Here is a 21,694-nt window from a genome sequence, read left to right on the forward strand (position 1 = left end):
TCCCTGGATTTTTGGTCATCACTTGGTCCTTTTTGGGATCACTGGTTTTTTGGGATCACTGGAATTTTGGGTGTCATTTGGTCCTTTTTGGGTGTCACTGGAGTTTTGGGACCACTGGATTTTTGGTCATCATTTGGTCCTTTTTGGGTATCACTAGAATTTTGGGATCACTGGGGTTTTGAGCATAATTTCATCCTTTTTGTGTGTCACTGGAATTTTGGGGTTGTGGGATTTTTTAGACATCATTTCATCCATTTTTGGTGTCACAGGAATTTTGGGATCACTGGGTTTTTGGGCATTGTTTCATCCTTTCTGGGGTCACTGGAATTCTGGGATCACTGGATTTTTGGTCATCATTTGGTCCTTTTTGCATGTCATTGGAATTTTGGGATCACTGGATTTTTGGGACTGTGGGATTTTTTTAGACATCATTTCATCCATTTTTGGTGTCACAGGAATTTTGGGATCACTGGAATTTTGGGCATTGTTTCATCCTTTCTGGGGTCACTGGGAGTCTGGGATCACTGGATTTTTGGGAATCATTTGCTCCTTTCTGGGATCACTGGATTTTTTGGGTGTCATTAGCTCATTTCTGGGATCACTGGAGTTTTGGGCATCATTTGGTCCTTTCTGGATATCATTGGAATTTTGGGATCCCTGGGTTTTTGGCAATAATTTCATCATTCTTTGGTGTGACAGGAATTTTGGAATCACTGGGTTTTTGGGTGCCATTTGGTCCTTTTTGGAACCACTGAGTTTTCCCAAGCATGGCTTGTCTGGGAATGGAAAACCTGGGGGAGCAGGGGATGGATGGATGGATGGATGGATGGATGGATGGATGGACGGACAATGTGACTCTTTGGGATTTGGGATGAGCTGTGGGATGTTCTCACATCAGACCTGTGGAATTAATAATTAAATGAATAATTAAATTAATGGGAAAAAGCAGAGATTTGGGCTCAGATCTTTGGCTCCACCTCAGGGACTGGGGGATTTTTTCCTGCCTCTGGTTCAGCCTCTCCCATTCCCTGCCCATAAATCAGGGAATCACAGAGGGGTTTGTTTGGAAGGGGCTTTAAGACCCATCCCATTCCTGGGTCAGGAGATGGGAATGTGGGAATTCCCTGCCCAATCTCTCCTTCCATGTCCTTATTCCAGCAAAAACCAGTCTGGAAGCAGGGAGACAGATTCCTGCTGGGAGAATTTCTCCTGCCCCAAACCCAGGGGATGCAAAACCTTTGGGATCTTTGTTTCCTTTGTCCCAGCTCCTGTTCCCCCTCAGGAGCACTTGGAAATGTGAATAACCTGGAAAAGTTCCAGCTGGAGCAGCACAGCCCTGGCTGCCAGCCAGGCACTCAAATCTCTTCATCCATCACTTTCCAACCCTTTTTCCCCCCTTTTTTTTTAACCCCCACCTCCTTCAAATTCAACAATTTCCCCATAAATCCCCACCTGTCCTTGGCCAGATTCCTGCTTCCCTGGAGATGTTCAGTTTTTGAGAATGTAAAATCCCATTCCACTTTTTTTTAAGGGAAAACAGATGAACAATCATCACCCCCTGGATGCCCCAGGTGGCAGCAAGGTGACAAAACTGCAAATATCCCATTTTTTGTTCCATGAATTCCCAACAAATTCCCCTTTGGAGTCACTCACCCCAAACCTTCACTCCTCTCCTGGGATTTCTGGCAGGAATTGGAGCTCAGGGGTGAGCACCAAACCAAACTTTTGCTGTTTGCAGCACAAATCCAACATTTTCTTCCCTCAAATTCTGCTTTTCAGAGAGGCAGGAAGGTTCTGCCTGGAGATGATTTTCCCAAAAAACACCCAACTGGAATTTTCTGTTTGGAAAAGCCTCTAAATTCAGCTTTAAAAGGTGTTTTTAATGTGAAAATCAGATTTGTGGGGAGTCACCATGGAGTGAGAAAAAGGAGATGAGGGTCTGGAAGTCATTCCTGGGACTCACCAGGTGCTTTCCTGCTTTTCCCCTGGATGCTTCCAAACTGAAATCCTCCATCCCAAACTCCTGGAAAATTCCCTGTCACAAGAATCTTAAAGAAGCTCCTTATTCTCATTAATCCCTGGTGTTAATTGGAATGGAATTCCTGGAAAACAGCAAAGCTGGATGAAACCACAGAGTTTTATTTTTTTCCCCCCAAATCCATAATTTCCACCTTGGAAGTTCTCCATGCTTCCCTGGGAGCAAGTAAAGCTCAGAGTAGAAGAACTTTTGATTGCCCATAAAATAAAAAAAATAAAAAATTTCCTTTTGGCAGCACCATTGTTCTGCACAGGGAGAATTCCCTGTTTTCCAGAGAGGGAATTCTGCAGCAGTTTGGGGATGTAAAGCAAAATTCCAGACTCCTCTGGCATGGTGGGCTGGATCCTCAAGGAAGTTCATCCTGGATTTAGGAGCCTGGAGATCAGGATTGGATTCCTGATTTTCTTGGCTTTTCCTCCCAGATTAATTGAAATGGGAAGTTTCTCCTGCTTTTATCCCACCACCAAAATTCCCATTTGAGCTTCATTACCTCAGGTGGATGTTGGGAAAGGTGAGGGGTGCAAAGCTGAACTCTCAGCATTAGCAAAGAAATGAAGGAATTCAAGGATTTATGGATTTTAAACCTGATTTTTTTGGGTGGGAGCTTCACCCTCAGGTGGCCCCAGCTCCAAGCTCTCTCTCCTCTTGCAGGTGAGGGGTTCTCCAGGCTCTGTGCTGAATTCCAGGGATTCCCAGGAGCTGCTTCCCAAGGGGAATGTTGTGCTTGCAGATCCTTGTCCTGGCAGTGGCCACGGGGTCATTCCAAGCTGCCCATGAAGGTGAGTGACAAGTGACACCATTTTGGGGAGGAAAATCCCTTTTCCAAGCAGATTTTCCTGCTCCTGGCACGGATCCACACGTGGGGTGGGGTTGTGGTGTTTTTTAATTCCTGTGTAGGAATTGGGTTGGGGTTATCTGGATAACAGAGCAGCTCCAAAAGGAATTCCTGAATTCTTGCTCTGGGATTTATGGAGAAATCAGGGTTCTGCTCAGTGTCCTGCCTCTGTTTCCTGCTCCAGAGAAAAGTCAGGAGAAAGGGAAAACAAATCCCAAAACAAATCCCATCCTGATTCTTCCTCTGAATTCCAATTCCTGGATCTATTCACCACACAAAAAATGGGAGAGGGGAAAAAAATCCTCAAGGAAGCCTTGAATCCTTCTGCTGCTTTTTAGGGAGCTGGGATTGCACAAGGATTCACCTCCCCAGCTCCATGCAAGCCCACAAAGAACTTTTGGGGATGAGGGGCTGGATCCTAAAAGCAAAAGGAGAAAAAATTCCAGGGAAGAGCCTCATGGGTGACCCAGGGTGGATTTTTGGTGTCAGGGGGAGACCCTTGGGAGCCTGTCCCAGGCTGGGGTGGAATCCCTGCAGTGCAAATCCATCCAAATCCATTAAATCCAACAAGGAGTTAATGGAATCTTCAGCATCAGCTCAGAAATTAACTTGATTAAGCTGCTGTCCATCAATTAACCAATAAACTTGATTCTGCTGTTTAATTCTGAGCTGGGCAATAAATCAACTTGTGGAGATGTGTCTGGCAGAAAGCTGTGATGGATGGAATGGGATCATTCTGGAGGTGCAGGGAGAATTCCAAATCCAGTCCTACCCCCCTGTGATTAATAGAGCTGTCCAGAGTGGGATTTTCTCCAGAAGGTACCAATCCAAATATCTTTAACATCTCACATTTCCCATGGCAGCTCCAGGTGCCTGAGCCAAGCAGGAATTCTGAAGTTTTGGGAATTTTTTGCCAAAAAAAAAGGAAAACCCTCCCAGGATGAGCTGGGATTGTCACTTTATTAGGAAAAGGGCACCACCCCACCCATTGGAATCTCATATTTGTTGTTTTTCCCATCATTATCTCTGGGTGCAAATGAGGGTGAAGTAAGGAAAACTAAAAAACTAAAAGGATGGATGGAGGGAGATCTCTGGGAATTTAGGATGTGGATGAAGCAGCAAAGACCCCTCTGGTACCAATTTTGGTGTTTTCCAAATCAGGGCCAAAAAAAGCAGGAAAATCTGCACTGCATGATTCTGGATTTTGTTGGGAATTTCTGTGAGAATACAGGTGTGGTTTCCCTGGGAAGCTGCTGAAGGATTTCCAGCAGTCCCAGGGACTGGGATTTGCTTCCCTATATTTTTCTGGGGGAACAGGGACATCAAAATCTCAAAAGTGAGGGAAAGGAACAGATCCAAAATAGAAGCAGCAGCTGGGAAAGGAGCTCGTGGTGATCCATGAATGGAATGGAATGGAATGGAATGGAATGGAATGGAATGGAATGGGAAATGGAATGGAATGGAGAGTGGAATGGAATGGAATGGAATGGGAAATGGAATGGAATGGAATGGAATGGAATGGAATGGAATGGAATGGAATGGAATGGAATGGGAAACGGAATGGAATGGAGAGTGGAGTGGAATGGAATGGAATGGAATGGAATGGAATGGAATGGAATGGAATGGAATGGAATGGAATGGAATGGAATGGAATGGAATAGAATTCCTGTTGTTTGCAGTGTCCTACACACCTGATGCTCTGATGGAGCTGGGATTTGGGGTTTGTGCTGAAAATCATGGAATAATTGGAGTTGGAAGGGGCCTTTTAAAGGTGATTTAGCCCAGTCCTGCCATGGACAGGGACATTCCACTATCCCAGGTCATCCTGGCCTTGGGACACTTCCCAGGATGGGAAATCTCTGGATGAGAAACTTCTGGGTCAGAACACCCAGATGAGGAATGAGGAGGGAATTAAGAACATAATGAAGGGAAGCACCTACACACAGTGTCCCCATCTCCTTCCCTTGGGTTTCCTGGGAATTCCTGAGGCTCTGGGGTGGGGGATGATCCTCCCTGTCCCTCTTGTCCCCCAGCCTGCAGGACAGCAGAGGTGGCCAACGTCCTGTTCCTGGTGGGGCACTCGGGGAAGGAGAGCTCCTGGCTGCTCCAGGATTTCCTCAGGAGCGTGGCCAGATCCTTTGAGAACCAGGAGATGGGGAGAGGAGGAGTCCAGCTGGGCCTGGCTCTCTATGGGGAGACACCAAGGTGGGTCTGACCATCCCTCCTCCAGCCACTCCTGGGATCCAGCTGGTGGATGAAGAGCTTCTGCAGCTCTGGGGAACCTCTGGGTGAGAGCAGAGTCATCCAGAGGTGCTTGGCCTCAGGGCATTATTTCAGGGTGGGAAGGTTTGGGTTTAACATGCAAATTCCAGGTTTTAAGTCCTGTGTTATCGTGCCACAGTCTGGGGCTGGTTCCCTGCACTCCCCTGACCTGTGAAGAGAATTATTGGCATGAGTGAATCCATGGAATGGTTTGGGTGGGAATGGACCTTAAAGACCATTTCATTCAACTTTCATGGGCAGGGCACGTTCCCCTATCCCAGCTTGCTCCAAACCCCAGTGTCCAACCTGGCCTTGGACACTGCCAGGGATCCAGGGGCAGCCACAGCTGCTCTGGGCAACTGGAAATGAAATGAAATTATTTCAGTGCATCCCTTGCTCTTTATTCTCCCATTTCTCATTCCCAGGATGAGTGTTGAGCTCACAGATTACGTGACCATCAAAGAAATGCTGGATGCAGTTCAGGACCTCTCCTCCAAAGGCAGCAGCCTCCAAACAGGCTCAGCCCTGGTTTTTGCAGCTCAGGCCTTGTCCCACCAGGACCCCCTGAGAAAGGAGGCAGCAAAGGTGGGTGAGCTCCTGAGGTGGTGTCCAGGCAGCAGCTGGGTCATCCCAGAATCCTGGAATGGTTTGGAATCATCCAGTGCCACCGCTGCCATGGGCAGGGACACCTCCCACTGTCCCAGGTGCTCCAACCCCAACACACCTGGCCTTGGATATTCTAGGGATCCAGGGGCAGCCACAGCTTCTCTAAGAATTCCATCTTAGCCAGGAATTCCTTCCCACTATCCCATCCATCTCTGCCCTCTGGCAGTGGGAGCCATTCCCACTTTGTCCATGCAAGTTGTCCTCTCCACAGGGAAGAATTCTTTCCTCGTATTGTCCTGGTGTGAAGGACAGGTGTCTGCCAATAAAGGCAGGAGCTTCTCTTTGAAATGGAGAATGTAAATCCCCTCCCTCCAAACTATTATCATTTGGAAATTAAGGGGCTCTCAGGCAAAGAGATGGGAATTAGGAATAACAGTTCTGTACTAGGACAATTCCAATAGCAATGCAGTATTACACAGAACAATCCCAACCCTGCCAGAGTCAGAATCCAAGCTGGCACAGTCAGTCAGTCAGGGTGGTGGCACAGTCCCATTCCATGGTGCTGCATCCTCCTGCAGGGGCAGATGTGGCTCAGCTGGAGCAGTGCTCCTGGAGAAGGTGCAGTTTCCTCTGAAGCTCCAGGGATGATGTGCAAGGCTCTGGTTTTCCTCTGGAATGCAGTGGGAAGAAGGTGCCTTGGTGTCCCAAATGTCAGTTTTTCTCTGGGTAGGAAAGGCTTGGCTCCTGCCCTGGCTGGAGCATCTCCCAGTGGGATGATGGAATTTTCTCAGCCATGCCCTGGGACTCAGTGGCCATGAACAGGAGATATCTCCTGGAGGGAGGATGGGCTGTGGGAAGATAAAGATGATTGCCCAGCTGGTTTAAAGATGCCCATGAGCAGATAATGTGTGCCAGGAGATCAGGGGCACTGCCCCAGCTGGGACAGAACACACATTGCTGCCACACCAACCCAACACAAGTGTACAATCCAAACCTATTCCTCCCTTAGGAGCTGCTCATGAGGACTCCTCCCTTGTGCTGGCAGGAATTTCCTCCTGGGGTTCCTGCTCCAAGCATGGATGAGACACAAGGGCAGAGGGGCTGTGCAGAGGATCCTCAGAGGAGCAGCTCTGCTCCTTCCCAGCTCACAGGAATGAGTTTCCTCACTGGTGTTGGTTTTTTTGAAGGATTTAATCCCAGGACAGTGATTTCAGTGTGAAACCCCACAGCTCTCACCATTACCTCATGATGTTCCCATTTCTTTCCTGGCTCTTATCCCAACTCTTGCAGGTGGTGGTTCTGGTCACGGATGGGAAATCCAGTGATCCTGTGGAAGAGGGAGCCCAGATCCTGCAGGATGGGGGGGTGACAGTGTTTGCTGTGGGTATGTGTGGCCACCAAAACCTCTGTGTGACCAACCCTCCTTCTTCTCCCTGGGGAATGTTCCTGATTCACAACACCCCCTTCCTAAAAACTGCTCCCATCTCCAGGCTCAGCCTTTGGAAACCACAGCAAGCCCAGGAAAATTGTGTTCTTGGATATTTTTATTGTTGTTGTCAATAACAGATTTATTCAGTGTGAATCTGTGTTTTTGTATGTGTCAAAGCCACTTGGGAATTCAGAAGGAATTCAGTAAATGGTTCCATAAAAGTAAAAATGTTTTGATGTGACACTTTAAAAAAAACCCCAAAAAACAATTTTAAATGGTTTTGCTTCTGAAGGTTTCTCTTAGTGGAGTTCAGAGACTGACTCAAAAATGTCCCTCAGAATAATTCCATGAGCCAGGAAAGGTTCCACTGCTCCCACCATCCCCAAGACTGAAATTCCACCAGTCAAATCCTTCCCATCCCCAAATATTTCAGGGAATGACAGGAAAGCAACCAGGTCAATGAGAACCAATGTGAGGTGAAAATTGGGGAAGGGTTGCTTTGTTGGGTGGGTTCTTCCTTTTTTTGGTTCAACCATGGAATACCCTGGAATTTTCAAACAGCCTCCCAAAATCCCATTGTCTGCTCAGCACAGGAATGTCTCTGTATCCAGTGGGAAGGACAAGGCTGGATCATGTCCCATTCCTTTTTATAATTCCACCTCTTAGCCCATTAGCAGCACTGAGACAATCTGGAGAAATCCTGACCTCTTTTCCCTGGTGGAAGAGTCTTCTCTGCTTCCTCCATCCAGCTCCATCCCTTGTTCCCTCCTTTTCCTTGCCAGCACAACCCAAAACTGGTGTCAAACTCAAAACCCACCTCATTGCTCCCCCTTTCCAAAGCCTGCCCTGAGCATGGATGGTGTTTGATGTTCTCTTTCCCTCCCCTAGGGATTAAGGATGCTGACAGGAGCGAGCTGGGCAGGATTGCTTCAGATCCAGTTTCAGAGCATGTGCTTTATGTGGAAGATTTCCAGCTGCTCCCAAAGGTGGCTCCCAAACTGTCCCGGAGGCTTTGCTTCACCACCTCGGAGCCACCACGCCCTGCCAAGCCCAGGCTGAAAGGTGTGTCCAGCTTCTCCCTCTGGGGGTAACGACCTCCAGTGCTCCAGGCACCAACTTGGTTGGTAATTCTCTAAAAAAGAAAGCAGCTAATAATTGCTGTCTTGGTTTGAAGGACAGTTATCTGCCAATAATGGCAGAAGATTCTCTTTGAAATGGAGAAACTCCAAATTATTATAATTTTGAAATTAAGGGGCTCTCAGGCAAAGAGATGGGAATAGGAATAACAGTTCTTTGCTAGGACAATTCCAATAGCAATGCAGTATTACAGAGAACAATCCCAACCCTGCCAGAGTCAGAATCCAAGCTGGCACAGTCCCATTCCATGGTGCTGCATCCTCCTGCAGGGGCAGATGTGGCTCAGCTGGAGCAGTGCTCCTGGAGAAGGTGCAGTTTCCTCTGAAGCTCCAGGGATGATGTGCAAGGCTCTGGTTTTCCTCTGGAATGCAGTGGGAAGAAGGTGCCTTGGTGTCCCAAATGTCAGTTTTTCTCTGGCTAGGAAAGGCTTGGCTCCTGCCCTGGCTGGAGCATCTCCCAGTGGGATGATGGAATTTTCTCAGCCATGCACTGGGACTCAGTGGCCATGAACAGGAGATATCTCCTGGAGGGAGGATGGGCTGTGGGAAGTATGATTTGACCTTCACTAGAACTCAGGCCAACACTGTGGAATCCAGACCTTTTACTTACTAAAAGCACTACAGCTACTACTAAAACTTACTTCTACTTTATGTATAAGTGGCTTAATATACTTCAATCCATCCAAAGGCTTTAATTCAATCCCTGCGCCTTGATTCCTCCTTGAGGGATTTAGAAAATCCTCTAACTCACTGACTCCAACATCCCTCCATCCTGCTGTCCATCTGCTCAAAGCAGCCTCTGGATGTGCTTCCATGGGGATGAGCTTCCCACATCCCTCTGAGGGAGCTCGGGTGATCCCAGAGGAGCAACCAGCTCATGAGCAGCTCCTGCTTTGGGATGATAATCCCGGGTGTTTTTCTTGTGGCTGCCTCTCCATGGCTTGTTTAGGGATACCAGATCCTGGGAATTTTGATGGTGGATCAAACAAAAGGGGCAGAGATGGGATGGGGCAGTGTTTCTGCTCTTTGGGGTATTTAGTTGTGGGTTTGTCACAGGGAATTCTGGCAGCACAGCTGGGCGGCTGGGGAAGAACTTAATTCCTTGATGAAGATGCAAAGAGCAGCCAAAAGGAGGTCTCCAAAGGGATTTCCAAAGGGAGATCTCCAAAGGGATTTCCAAAAGGAGATCTCCAAAGGGATTTCCAAAAGGAGGTCTCCAATGGGATTTCCAAAGGGAGATCTCCAAAGGGATTTCCAAAAGGAGATCTCCAAAAGGACTTCCAAAGATGTCTCCAGAGAGAGAGTTTTCCAGAGAGATTTCCAGAGGGATCTCCAAAGACATCTCCAAAGGGATTTCCATAATTATTTCCAAAGAGATTTCCAAAGAGATCCAGATCTCTCCTCCAAGAGATCCTGGCACTGCACTGAATCCAGAGGTGGTGGCACTGAATTCTTTCCCTTCTTGGTTCATGAGCTCATGAGAAGCTGAAGCTCCTAGAAATGAGAAAAGCTTCACCTGAGACTTTAAAAAGTCTCCCTTTTTTGGCTTCTTCTGTGGTTCTGCAGCACTTCAGGGCTTCCAGTGACATTCCATGGGAATTCCAGGCTTCCTGTGACATTCCATGGAGAGTCCAAGCTTCCTGGCAGATTTCTCCAGTGTCAGGAAGGGAAGGGCAGGGAGGAGCTGCTGCCCCATGCATTAACCAGGTGTTCACTGAGGAAGTGTAACCAGAACCAATTTTGGTTTCTTGATTTGTGCTGTAAAAAAAAAAAAAAAAAAAAAAAGCCAAAAAAAATTGTACTGGAGCATGTCTTATCTGAAAACAGGTGTTTCTGTGCTCCCAACCTGAGTGGCACCCACAGCTTTCTCTGTGTGGAATACCTTAACTCCATCCATGAACTTCCCCAGGTGGTGGAACCCAATGCAAACCCTTTCCTTTGTGTTTTTGCAGCTGAGCAGATCCTGGGCCCTCGGGAGCTGCGTGTCAGCGAGCACAGCCACAGCTCCCTGCGGCTCTCGTGGGTGGCAGCCACGGGCAGGGTGACAGGGTACAGAGTCTGTGCCCAACCCTCGCTGCCACCAGGGCAGACGGAGCCCGAGAGCCAGCAGCAGGTAGGGTCACCTTCCAGTATCCAGGGCACCAGATAGGTGCCAGTGCCCAGGGTTGGGTTTCAGTTCCCAGGGTTGGGTTTCAGTTCCCACTATTGTGTTTCAGTCCCCACTGTTGGGTTTCAGTCCCCAGTATTGGGTGTCAGTCCCCAATGTTGGGTGTCAGTCCCCAGTGTTGGGTTTCAGTCTCCTGTGTTGGGTTTCAGTCCCCAATGTTGGGTTTCAGTTCCCAATGTTTGGTTTCAGTCCCCAATGTTTGGTTTCAGTCCCCAGTGCTAGGTTTCCGTCCCCAGTGTTGGGTTTCAGTTCCCAGTGTTGGGTTTCCGTCCCCATTGTTGGGTTTCAGTTCCCAGTGTTCGGTTTCAGTCCCCAGTGTTGGGTTTCAGTTCCCAGTGTTGGGTTTCAGTCCCCAGTGTTTGGTTTCAGTTCCCAGGGTTGTGTTTCAGTCCCCAATGTTGGGTTTCAGTCCCCAGTGTTGGGTTTCAGTCTCCTGTGTTGGGTTTCAGTCTCCTGTGTTGGGTTCCAGTCCCCAATGTTGGGTTTTGGTCTCCTGTGTTGGGTTTCAGTCCCCAATGTTTGGTTTCAGTTCCCAATGTTTGGTTTCAATCCCCAATGTTTGGTTTCAGTCCCCAGTGTTGGGTTTTAGTCCCCAACGTTGGATTTTAGTCCCCAGTGTTGGGTTTCAGTTCCCAGTATTGGGTTTCAGTTTCCAGTGTTGGGTTTCAGTTCCCACTATTGGGTTTCAGTCCCCAGTGTTGGGTTTCAGTCCCCAGTGTTGGGTTTCAGTCCCCAGTGTTGGGTTTCAGTTCCCACTATTGGGTTTCAGTTCCCAGTTTTGGGTTTCAGTCCCCAGTGTTGGGTTTCAGTCCCCAATGTTGGGTTTTGGTCCCCAGTTTAGGGTTTCAGTTTCCAGTATTGGGTTTCAATTCCCAGTGTAGGGTTTTAGTCCCCAGTGTTGGGTTTCAGTTCCCACTATTGGGTTTCAATTCCCAGTGTTGGGTTTGTTGGACAATGGAATTCGTGCAAATTCCTGAGGATTGCAGTGAAGGTGTAGATCCACCATAGCATCCACTGGATTCAGTCCCCAGTGTTGGGTTTCAGTTCCCAGTGTCAGGTTTCCTCTCCCAATTTTTAGGGGTTCATCCCCATGTTGATGGCACATCCTGGTTAGGGGGTGGCACCACATCCTTCAGCCATCATGGTGACACTGGAATTGGCAGGAATTCCTGAGGGATGAAGTGAAGCTGTAGATCCACCATGAGATCTGCCAGTTTCAGTTCCCAGTATTTGTTTTCAATTCCCAATGTTGGATTTCAATTCCCAGTGTTGGGTTTTAGTTCCCAATGTTGTGGGGTCATGCTTGGTTAGGAGGTGACACCCAACCTTCCCAATATCCAATCTTTTTTCTCCTTACCTTTTTGATGCCACCACTCAATCCCATCCAGCCTCCCTGGCAGCATCTCCTGCTCCTCCTGCTGCCAGAATTGTTTGTTTTGGTAAGATCTCCGTGGGTTTGGGGATTTTCCGTATCCTTGTGTGAGGAATTCTGCCATGTGCTCCAGTTCATCCCACACTGCACAAAGTTTGAGAGTAGGACTGAAAAGTAGAAGATATTTGCCCTAAAAACTTAGATTCCTAATAATAGAACAAAGCTATGAAAGCTTAAATTATTAAGGTGAAGAATATTAATTGTATTAATTATTAAACTTGTATTTAGCTGGAATGATCATCCTTGGCAGCTTCTGTATTTTCCCTGTTATTACGAGATCCTGAAGTTCTGTTTCCATCTCTTGCCCTCAGGGTACATCAAAATTTCCTTCTCTGAGATTAAAAGGAACTGTCTTGGTTGTTTTTCCTTCATTTTCCTCAGAGGAATTTGAGATCACCTTTACCCTTAATGCACTCCCTGTGTTTTATTTCCTGGGCTATTCCATGGGATATTCCACAATTTGAGGATCACAATGTCTGAGTGAGGGTTTTAAGAGGCTGCTGCTCATAGGAGTCACCTTGAGCAGGTGCAGAAGGTGCCAAGGATGGTTGGATGGATGGATGGATGGATGGATGGATGGATGGATGGATGGATGGATGGATGGATGGATGGATGGATGGATGGATGGATGAATGGATCCTGATGTTCTGCTGTCCCTTGTCCCCCTGTGTGACAGGTGGAGGTGGATGGGGACACAACCACGGTGCTGGTGACGGGTCTGAAGCCCAGCACCAAGTACGTGCTCACGGTGAGGGCGAGCTATGGAGGAACCCTTGGGGAGCCAGCAGCCACCAAAGGGAAAACAAGTGAGTGTCACCTGGACCATCCCTGAGGAAAACACAAAAACCACCCCAAAACTGGAGAGGAGGGATGGATGGATGGATGGATGGATGGATGGATGGATGGATGGATGGATGGATGGATGATGGATGGATGATGGATGGATGGATGGATGGATGGATGGATGGATGGATGGATGGATGATGGATGGATGGATGGATGGATGGATGGATGGATGGATGGATGATGGATGTTGGATGGATGGATGGATGGATGGATGATGGATGGATGGATGATGGATGGATGGATGATGGATGATGGATGGATGGATGGATGGATGGATGGATGGATGGATGGATGATGGATGGATGGATGGATGGATGGATGGATGGATGGATGGATGATGGATGTTGGATGGATGGATGGATGGATGGATGAGTGGATGGATGGATGGATGGATGATTGGATGAGTGGATGATGGATTGATGGATGGATGTTGGATGGATGTTGGATGGATGTTGGATGGATGGATGGATGATTGGATGGATGGATGATTGGATGGATGGATGGATGGATGATGGATGGATGGATGGATGATTGGATGGATGGATGGATGGATGGATGATGGATGATGGATGGATGGATGGATGGATGGATGGATGGATGGATGGATGGATGATTGGATGGATGGATGGATGATGGATGGATGGATGGATGGATGGATGGATGATGGATGATGGATGGATGGATGGATGGATGGATGGATGGATGGATGGATGATGGATGGATGAATGGATGATGGATGTTGGATGGATGATGGATGGATGGATGGATGATGGATGGATGGATGATGGATGGATGGATGGATGGATGGATGGATGGATGGATGGATGGATGATGGATGGATGATGGATGGATGGATGGATGGATGGATGGATGGATGGATGGATGATTGGATGGATGGATGGATGATGGATGGATGGATGGATGGATGGATGGATGGATGGATGGATGGATGATTGGATGGATGGATGGATGGATGGATGATGGATGGTGCCATGGGTTTGGAGCTTCAGGTTTATTAGAGAAGCTCCCATTAAGTCCCAAGGTGCAGGAAGGACTCCTTGGTTTTCCAAACTCCTCCACGAGAAGCCTGGATGGGGCTGGATCAAATCCCAGCCCTGGATTGTCAGTGGATTAAATCTGAGGAGTTATAGAGGTGTGGTGAACCTTTGTCCAAGGATTAAAGATGGCAAACCAGGTATATTTAAATGAATTAAATGATTTTAAATTAAATTAATTAATGATTCCTTATGATAAATTAGTAGATAAAAATACCTTAATCAGAGTTATTTACTGCACAGTAGAGAAAATAAAACTACCAGGATAGGACAGAATTGTGCACTTTATCAAAGGAATTACATGACAGTAATGAAATTAAAGCAATTATATAAAAGCAATTACAATAAAATTAGCAAAAACTCCCCAATTATTGATGTAGAGATTGAGGTCACTCACCCAGACCAATGTCCAGGGGCAAATCTGCTCTGCTGAGTCTCAAGGGGTGACTTTGAGGGATGTCCCCAGCCAAAGGAGGAATCTCAATTCCCCAGAAGGGATATGGGGAAATCTCAGGGGAACATTTCCTGGCATGACTCTGGAAAGAGTTCCAGGATTTTTCCCTTTTCCAGACACTCCAGGACAGAGGAGAGTCCTTGGAAGGACTTTCCTTGGAAGAACCAGTTGAGGATGATGCTGTGAATTCCTTGTTTTTCCTGGCAGATCTGACTTTGAGGGGTGTCCCCAACCAAAGGAGAAATCTCAGTTCCCATAAGGGATATGGGGAAATGTCAGGAGAACATCTGAACATGGGACTGGACTTTTATCATCTCTGCTTTTAAAATTTCTCAGAGTTTAAGAGGTTCACTAATCCCACTCACATCCCTGGATGAAGCTCCACTCCTGCTTTCCCTGAGGAGTTTTATAAAGAATTTTCTTTTTTCCCTGTCTTTTATTGCTCCCCACACCCCCTGCAGTGTCTGGAATTGTTTGTCTTCTCTGACAGGATGAATAAATAAAGCTCCTCAATGAGGTTTGACTCATCTGTACCTGCCAGGCAGAAGATGGAATGTCTTTATGGGTGCAAATGAAGCCATTTGATCTCTCCTCTCATCATCCCCAACACGAAGCCAGAGGCAGGAGCCATAAATCCAAAACTGGCTCCTCTCCCTTGGAATTGTTCTGGGGGAGCAAAGCAGGGTTTGATTCATGGTTTGATTCCAGTTCAGTTAGCAAAACTGCAGAGATTTCCCTGCCTGGGGTAAATTTCCTCTGCTTGTGAGGGGATATTTCAGATCCCAACACCATTCCCAGAGAAAAATCCCAAACTTTCTGCCTTGGGATGTTTCATGCCTATTTTCAAGTGGGGAAAAGGGGTTGGTGGGAAGGGGATTGTTGGTTTTAAGGAATCAGCTGAGGGAGAGTTGGTGCTTCTCTTCTTTGTGTCTCTCTGTCCCTGAAGACAAAATAATTTCCATTATTCCAGCACTGCCACCTCAATCTCTGCCCTATTTCTGTGTCCCCAAAGCTCCTGTGCCTCCAGTCACCAATTTCCGTGTGATAGAGGAAGGACTTTTCAGCCTGAGGGTGGCTTGGACACCTCCCCTGGGAAAACTGGAGGGTTACAAGATCTACATCCCCAGGGGTGAGTTTTATTAACTCTTAATTAATTTTATCCATTTTAATACATTTTTAATTGATTTTTCTTCGTTTTTCTTGGTGTTTGCTTTAAAAGGAGCAGTGATCCAAGGATAGGGAAGGTGCTCTTAATTCCTGGCATGACTCTAGGAAGAGTCCAGCAGATTTTTCCAAATATTTTGATAGAGGAAAGTCCTTGGATGGACTTTTCCTTGGAAGACCAAGCAGAGGATGATGCTGTGAATTCCTTGAAAAGCATCCAGATGTTTTTCCCCTCAAGTGCCTGCTCTGGTGGGGATTTGGGATGGGTTCCAGCTTTTGGGGTGCCTCCCATTCCCCTCCTGGGATCTGTGGGACAGCACAGCCAAAATTCCAAGCAGCACCACATGGATTGGGAGACTCCAGCCTGAGCCATCCCCATGGGATTTAGTCTCATGGAAAGGCTTCACCTTTGCATTATTAATTTTTTAATGTAGAAAAAGCTGAATTTTTATTGCACAGTTGATATTTTTATAGGATTAGCAGAAGGCACTGTGTTAGATTTAATTGGCTATCAATACTCAGTTATACGTCAGTAAATTTTGCATATTTATAAACTTCTCTTTTTTTATTAGTTTACCTATATTTTTTACTGATTTTCATGGGACAGATTTCTTGTTTTTTTCCAGGTGCAGATTTGTTTTTCTCTACAAGAACAAGAGCTGATTTTCATTCTTACAATTCTTCCTCATTAGCTGGTAATTCAGCAGAGCAAGGCCTGGCTTTGTAAATCCTTTAATAAGACATTACCTTACATACAACATCCACCATCTCTTTTTCTCCTTGATTTTGCAGCCAACAAGCCTGGGGTGACCCTTGAGCAGATCCTGAGGGGTGATGTCTCTTCCCACCTGCTGGAAAATTTGCAGGAGGACAGGGAATACAGCATCAGCATCTACGCCGTGTATCCCGAGGGCCCCAGCCAGCCTGTGGCTGCTCTGGGGAGGACATGTAAGAGTAGTTATAAATTTATTTATTTATAATTTTTTTAACTTTTTTTTCCTATTTTTAATTTTTTTTTAAAATTTTTTTTTTTTTTTTTTAGCTGGGATTGAAAGCACGAGAAGCGAATTTTTCTGTTTGGATTTAGCTCATTGATTTTTATTTCTAGTGAGACACTTGTTTTAGAAAAATCAGGATTTCAGCTAAAATTACTGGAATTAAAGCAGATAGATACATAAATAGGCCTTGCTGGAAATAATTAAGAGTTAGTAGCTGTTAAAAGAAGCCAGATTTGGGATAGTGTGCCCCAATCCAGTTGGGGAGTTTGGAATCTGTTTCCTAGAGGAATCTGTTGGAATCTGTTCCTTAGAAATCCCATTCAGAGGTTTCCTCCCAAATTTCCTCTAAACCAGGACAAACAGTTATCTCAGATTCCAATAATTAATTGCTTGTCATTTCTATGTTTGCTTAACAGGGTTTGCAATGAGAAAAGGAGAAACTGATAAATAGATCTGCAGAAACACAAAAAATTGTGAATGTTTTACATCTCAAAAGTCACGAGGGGAGGGAATTGGAGATGTCCCAGAGATCATTTGTGTTGTCACCTATGGGAAGGGTTGAAAGCTCAGGGTGAGGAAGGCTCACCTTACTTTCCCTTAAAAAACTTCAAATTTCAAACCCTTCACCATGTGATATTGCACATTTCAATTTAAACCACACACACCAGTGATTTCAACTCTGTTATTTAATTTTGGAATTTTCCAAGGACTCGAGTGAAAAGCAGTGCTTTTCTGAGGGTCAGCACAGAAAGTTCAAAACTCCCTGACTTTAGGGTTCCACCACACCAGGACCTTCCCAATTCCATCCTCATTCTTCCCTCGTGGACATGGACACCCTCAGTGCTGTCCTGCAGTTTTTGGGGAATGTGGGAGAGCATTTTCCCTCCACATTTGACAGGGTTGGTGCTTGGAGAATTTTGGTCCTGGATAGTCCCAGGTTGGGCTGTTCTAGCTCTGGTTTATGAGATGCTCCTGGAAATCCCTTAAAAGAATCATTAAAGCTGGAAAATCCCTCAAAGATCCCTGAATCCAACCATTGCCAGCCACAAATTTCCACAAAATCCACCATTCCACAAAATCCACCATTCCACAAAATCCACCATTCCATAAATCCACCATTCCACAAAATCCACCATTCCATAAATTCCACCATTCCACAAAATCCACCATTCCATAAAATCCACCATTCCACATCCATGTGGCTTTAAAATCCCTCCAGGGATGTGACTCCACCACTCTTCCAATGCCTGATCCATGGAGAATTTTTTCCCCAATTTCCCCCCTAAACCTCTCCTGGCACAGCTTGAGGCCATTCCCTCATTCCATGGGAGCAGAGCCCAATCCCACCTGGCCACCTCCTTCCAGGTGTTCCCTTCACCCAGCTGAGCTGGAGGAACATGGAGAGCCAGCAAAGTTCTCCACTCCCAGGTGGATGCTCTGAAATTTTCCTCCCTGTCCTCCTTGCAGTGAAACTTCTACCTGTGGAGAAACTCCTGCTGCAGAACGAGACCACGGACACAATCCAGGCCAGGTGGAGCCCAGTGAGGGGAGCAACAGGGTACAGGCTCACCTGGGCATCAGCAGGTATGGACAGAGATGGATACAGGCTCACCTGGGCATCAGCAGGGATGGACAGAGATGGATACAGGCTCACCTGGGCATCAGCAGGGATGGACAGGGTGGATAAAGACTCACCTGGGCATCAGCAGGGATGAACAGGAATGGATACAGGCTCACCTGGGCATCAGCAGGTATGGACAGAGATGGATACAGGCTCACCTGGGCATCAGCAGGTATGGACAGGAATGGATTGATCTCACCTGGGCATCAGCAGGGATGGACAGGAATGGATTGATCTCACCTGGGCATCAGCAGGTATGGACAGAGATGGATTCAGGCTCACCTGGGCATCAGCAGGTATAGACAGGGGTGGGGGTGTGTATCCATGAGCAGGGCATGGAAAGATGGGACCTGTGAGATTCCCAAGGTGTTGGATGCATTTTGGATTGTTTTGAATGGGATTGGATTGGATTGGATTGGATTGGATTGGATTGGATTCCACCTTTGTCCAGAAGGAATTGGGGTTTTTGAGTGGAATTTTCTCTGCTATGGATGCAAATCTTCCTGCTGTGGCTCTGCATATCCAGCCTTGTCACATGGAATTAGCATTCCATGGATTTATTGGACCTGGGGAGCCTTGGAATAGCTGACAGGAGCTGGGAGAACCCTCCCTGCAGAGCTGCCCAGCCCCTGAATATTTGGGGTCACCCATTTTTAGGGGACAGCCTGGAAGTGCCTGTGCTCATTGCTTTTCTCTCTGCAGCACTAAAACCTGGCTGCATCCCCCAGAATCCTCATTTTTAGGCAAATTTGGGAGTTTGGAGACAGATCTACCTTTGCAGCTGGAGCTTTTTCCCTGCCCTGAACCCAAAGATATTTTCCTTGGTGCTTAGAGTGAGAAATTCCGGTTTGATGGCAGATTTTGGATTTGGGAGATTGATGTTTCTGGGGCTCAGGGATGTCAGGACACCTGGGCTCCATCTCAGGCTTTGAATAAAAACCACATTTTCCTCTCCTGGTTGTGATGGAAGAATACATCTCCCACCAGAAAAGGGGATTAGTGGGAGAATAGCTCCAAAGATCACCAGGAGGGAAAAATCTTTGCAGGGAAGACATAAAAAAGTTTTTATGGCTTTGTGATGAACTTTTCTCACAGCACACCCCAAAACTCAGCAGTTTTGGCAGTGCCCAATATCCCAGATAGGAATGGAGCTCTGTCTGGGAGTGGGGACACTGAGGGGACAGTGGGACACCCTCCTCAGCTGGAACCTCCTCCCCAAATTTCCAGCTGCTTTTTCACTTGGTTCTAGCTCACCCCAATTCCAGGGCTGGAAGAATCCCAAAGGCAGCCCCCACTGGCCTCTGTGTCCTGCTCCCACACTCCATCCCAGCCCAGGATTAGGGGTGTGGTGATGGGATACAGACCCTGCTGCCTGTCCCAAGCACGGAAGGGGTTTCATTTTCCTCATCTGACTTTTAAAACCAGGATTACATAAACACAAGCTGGAGCTGGGAGCTGTGGAGATGGGGGGAGCAGGTGGGAAAAGGGGGATGGGGCTGCAGGTGCTGCTGGAACAGAAAATGGGGACGTGGCACCATCCAGTGACCAAACTGGAAAAAGCATTTTCCCTCTTTTAGAGGTTTTCCTCAGCATCCTGCTGCCTGCACCTCCCTGCCCCTGGGAACTGGGGTGGATCCACAGGAATTCGGTTTTAACTCTTCTCCTGCCGGGCATGTTTAGCTGAGCTGGGTTTAGCCCACAGCAAAGATATTAAAACTGGGGTTTGGGGCATTGCTGCCCTCAATTCCTGCAGGGAAGGCAGGATCACTCCAGCACAGAGTCACCCAGAGCTGGGCAGGGTGTGGATGCTTTTATGGGATCACTGCCCAGGTTGGGGTTTTCCTGGTTTATTCCCATTGCTTTGAAAATCCATGAGTTGTCTCAGTGATTGTTCTGGTTTGGAGAACAGGTGTCTGCCAATAGAGGCAGAAGCTTCTCTTTGAAATGGAGAATGTAAACCCCCTCCTCCAAATTATTATCATTTTGAAGTTAAGGGACTCTCAGGCAAAGAGATGGGAATAGGAATAACAGTTCTTGACTAGGACAATTCAAACAGCAATGCAGTATTACAGAGAACAATCCCAACCCTGCCAGAGTCAGAATCCAAGCTGGCACAGTCAGTCAGTCAGGGTGGTGGCACAGTCCCATTCCATGGTGCTGCATCCTCCTGCAGGGGCAGATGTGGCTCAGCTGGAGCAGTGCTCCTGGAGAAGGTGCAGTTTCCTCTGAAGCTCCAGGGATGATGTGCAAGGCTCTGGTTTTCCTCTGGAATGCAGTGGGAAGAAGGTGCCTTGGTGTCCCAAATGTCAGTTTTTCTCTGGCTAGGAAAGGCTTGGCTCCTGCCCTGGCTGGAGCATCTCCCAGTGGGATGATGGAATTTTATCAGCCATGCCCTGGGACTCAGTGGCCATGAACAGGAGATATCTCCTGGAGGGAGGATGGGCTGTGGGAAGATAAAGATGATTGCCCAGCTGGTTTAAAGATGGCCCATTAACAGGAGATATCTCCCATTAACAGGAGATATCTATTAACAGAGATCAGGGGCACTGCCCCAGCTGGTTTAAAGATGGGGACAGAACACACATTGCTGCCACACCAACCCAACCCAGGGATCCCTGGGCTCTTCCAGGGTGGGTGTGGATGGTTTCCACCGGGGATGCTCCCGGGTGCAGCAGGGTGGGGTGGCTGAGCCAGGTGACCCCATTCCCTTGGCAGAGGGCAGCATCCAGGACGTGACCCTCGGCAGCTCCTTCAGCTTCTACATGATCCAGGGGCTGGAGCCGGGCACGGAGCACACGGTGACCATCAACCCCATCTTTGGGGACACCGAGGGGCCGCTGGTGACCGGCAGAGCCACCACGGGTGAGAGGGGCAGCAGGGGTGGCATTCAGCCCAGGCAGACACGGTGGTGTCACTTCTGTCACTTCTTGGGTGTGGGAACCTCTTTGAGGCTGTGGGATGGAACTGGATGAAACCACTGACAGTCGCTATAGAAATAAAAAAACACACCAACAAAACTAATCAACCAGTAAACAGTAATAATCCCCCCAAAAATCCTCAAAACAAGAGCTCAATACAAAATCAAAACAACTAACACAAAATTAAAAAACAATATTATAACATTAATATTACATTATATATAATATATATTATATATTATATATTCTATATTCTATATTATATATTATATATTATATATTATATATTATATATTATATATTATATATTATATATTATATATTATATATTATATATTATATATTATATATTATAATGTTATATCCTTTTCCCTAAAAAACCTTCATAACCTAAAAAGTAATTACGTCCAACATCCTAATAAATCTATAATTAGGTAATGAATCTGTCTTAAAATGCTGCAAACAAAGCTACAATACTAAATAATGCTAAAACAAAGCATTTTAAATCCCTATCGCATAATCCCGTTATCAACCAAAAAATAGTAAAAAAAGATACCCCTCAAAGTCTCTAAACACAAGTTCTAAAAAAAAAACCCCACAAAAATATCTGTGTACAAATAATCTCGATATAAAAATCCATAAAACAAAAAATTCTACACTTAAAAAAAATAACAACAACTAAACTTGTTTTTTCAAATAACCTAACAACTAAAAATCCAAACTTAATACCATA

General features: G+C 46.6%; 1 protein-coding gene across 1 annotated transcript in view; it reads left to right on the forward strand.

Annotated features, from left to right (window-relative positions):
- LOC306800757 (uncharacterized protein) overlaps positions 1-21,694 on the forward strand; it is a gene marked incomplete at both ends in the record, with an annotated part of 109,005 nt that overhangs the window by 10,685 nt on the left and 76,626 nt on the right. The window contains 10 exons of the mRNA XM_079303085.1: positions 4,907-5,078; positions 5,561-5,720; positions 7,032-7,125; positions 8,059-8,232; positions 10,259-10,419; positions 12,582-12,711; positions 15,273-15,389; positions 16,217-16,372; positions 17,890-18,006; positions 20,759-20,905. Coding sequence (XP_079159211.1) covers positions 4,907-5,078; positions 5,561-5,720; positions 7,032-7,125; positions 8,059-8,232; positions 10,259-10,419; positions 12,582-12,711; positions 15,273-15,389; positions 16,217-16,372; positions 17,890-18,006; positions 20,759-20,905 — 1,428 coding nt within the window. The remainder of the gene's footprint in view (positions 1-4,906; positions 5,079-5,560; positions 5,721-7,031; positions 7,126-8,058; positions 8,233-10,258; positions 10,420-12,581; positions 12,712-15,272; positions 15,390-16,216; positions 16,373-17,889; positions 18,007-20,758; positions 20,906-21,694) is intronic.

Source organism: Erithacus rubecula, assembly GCF_903797595.1.
Source record: "Erithacus rubecula genome assembly, chromosome: 4".
Classification (NCBI taxonomy): Eukaryota; Metazoa; Chordata; class Aves; order Passeriformes; family Muscicapidae; genus Erithacus; species Erithacus rubecula.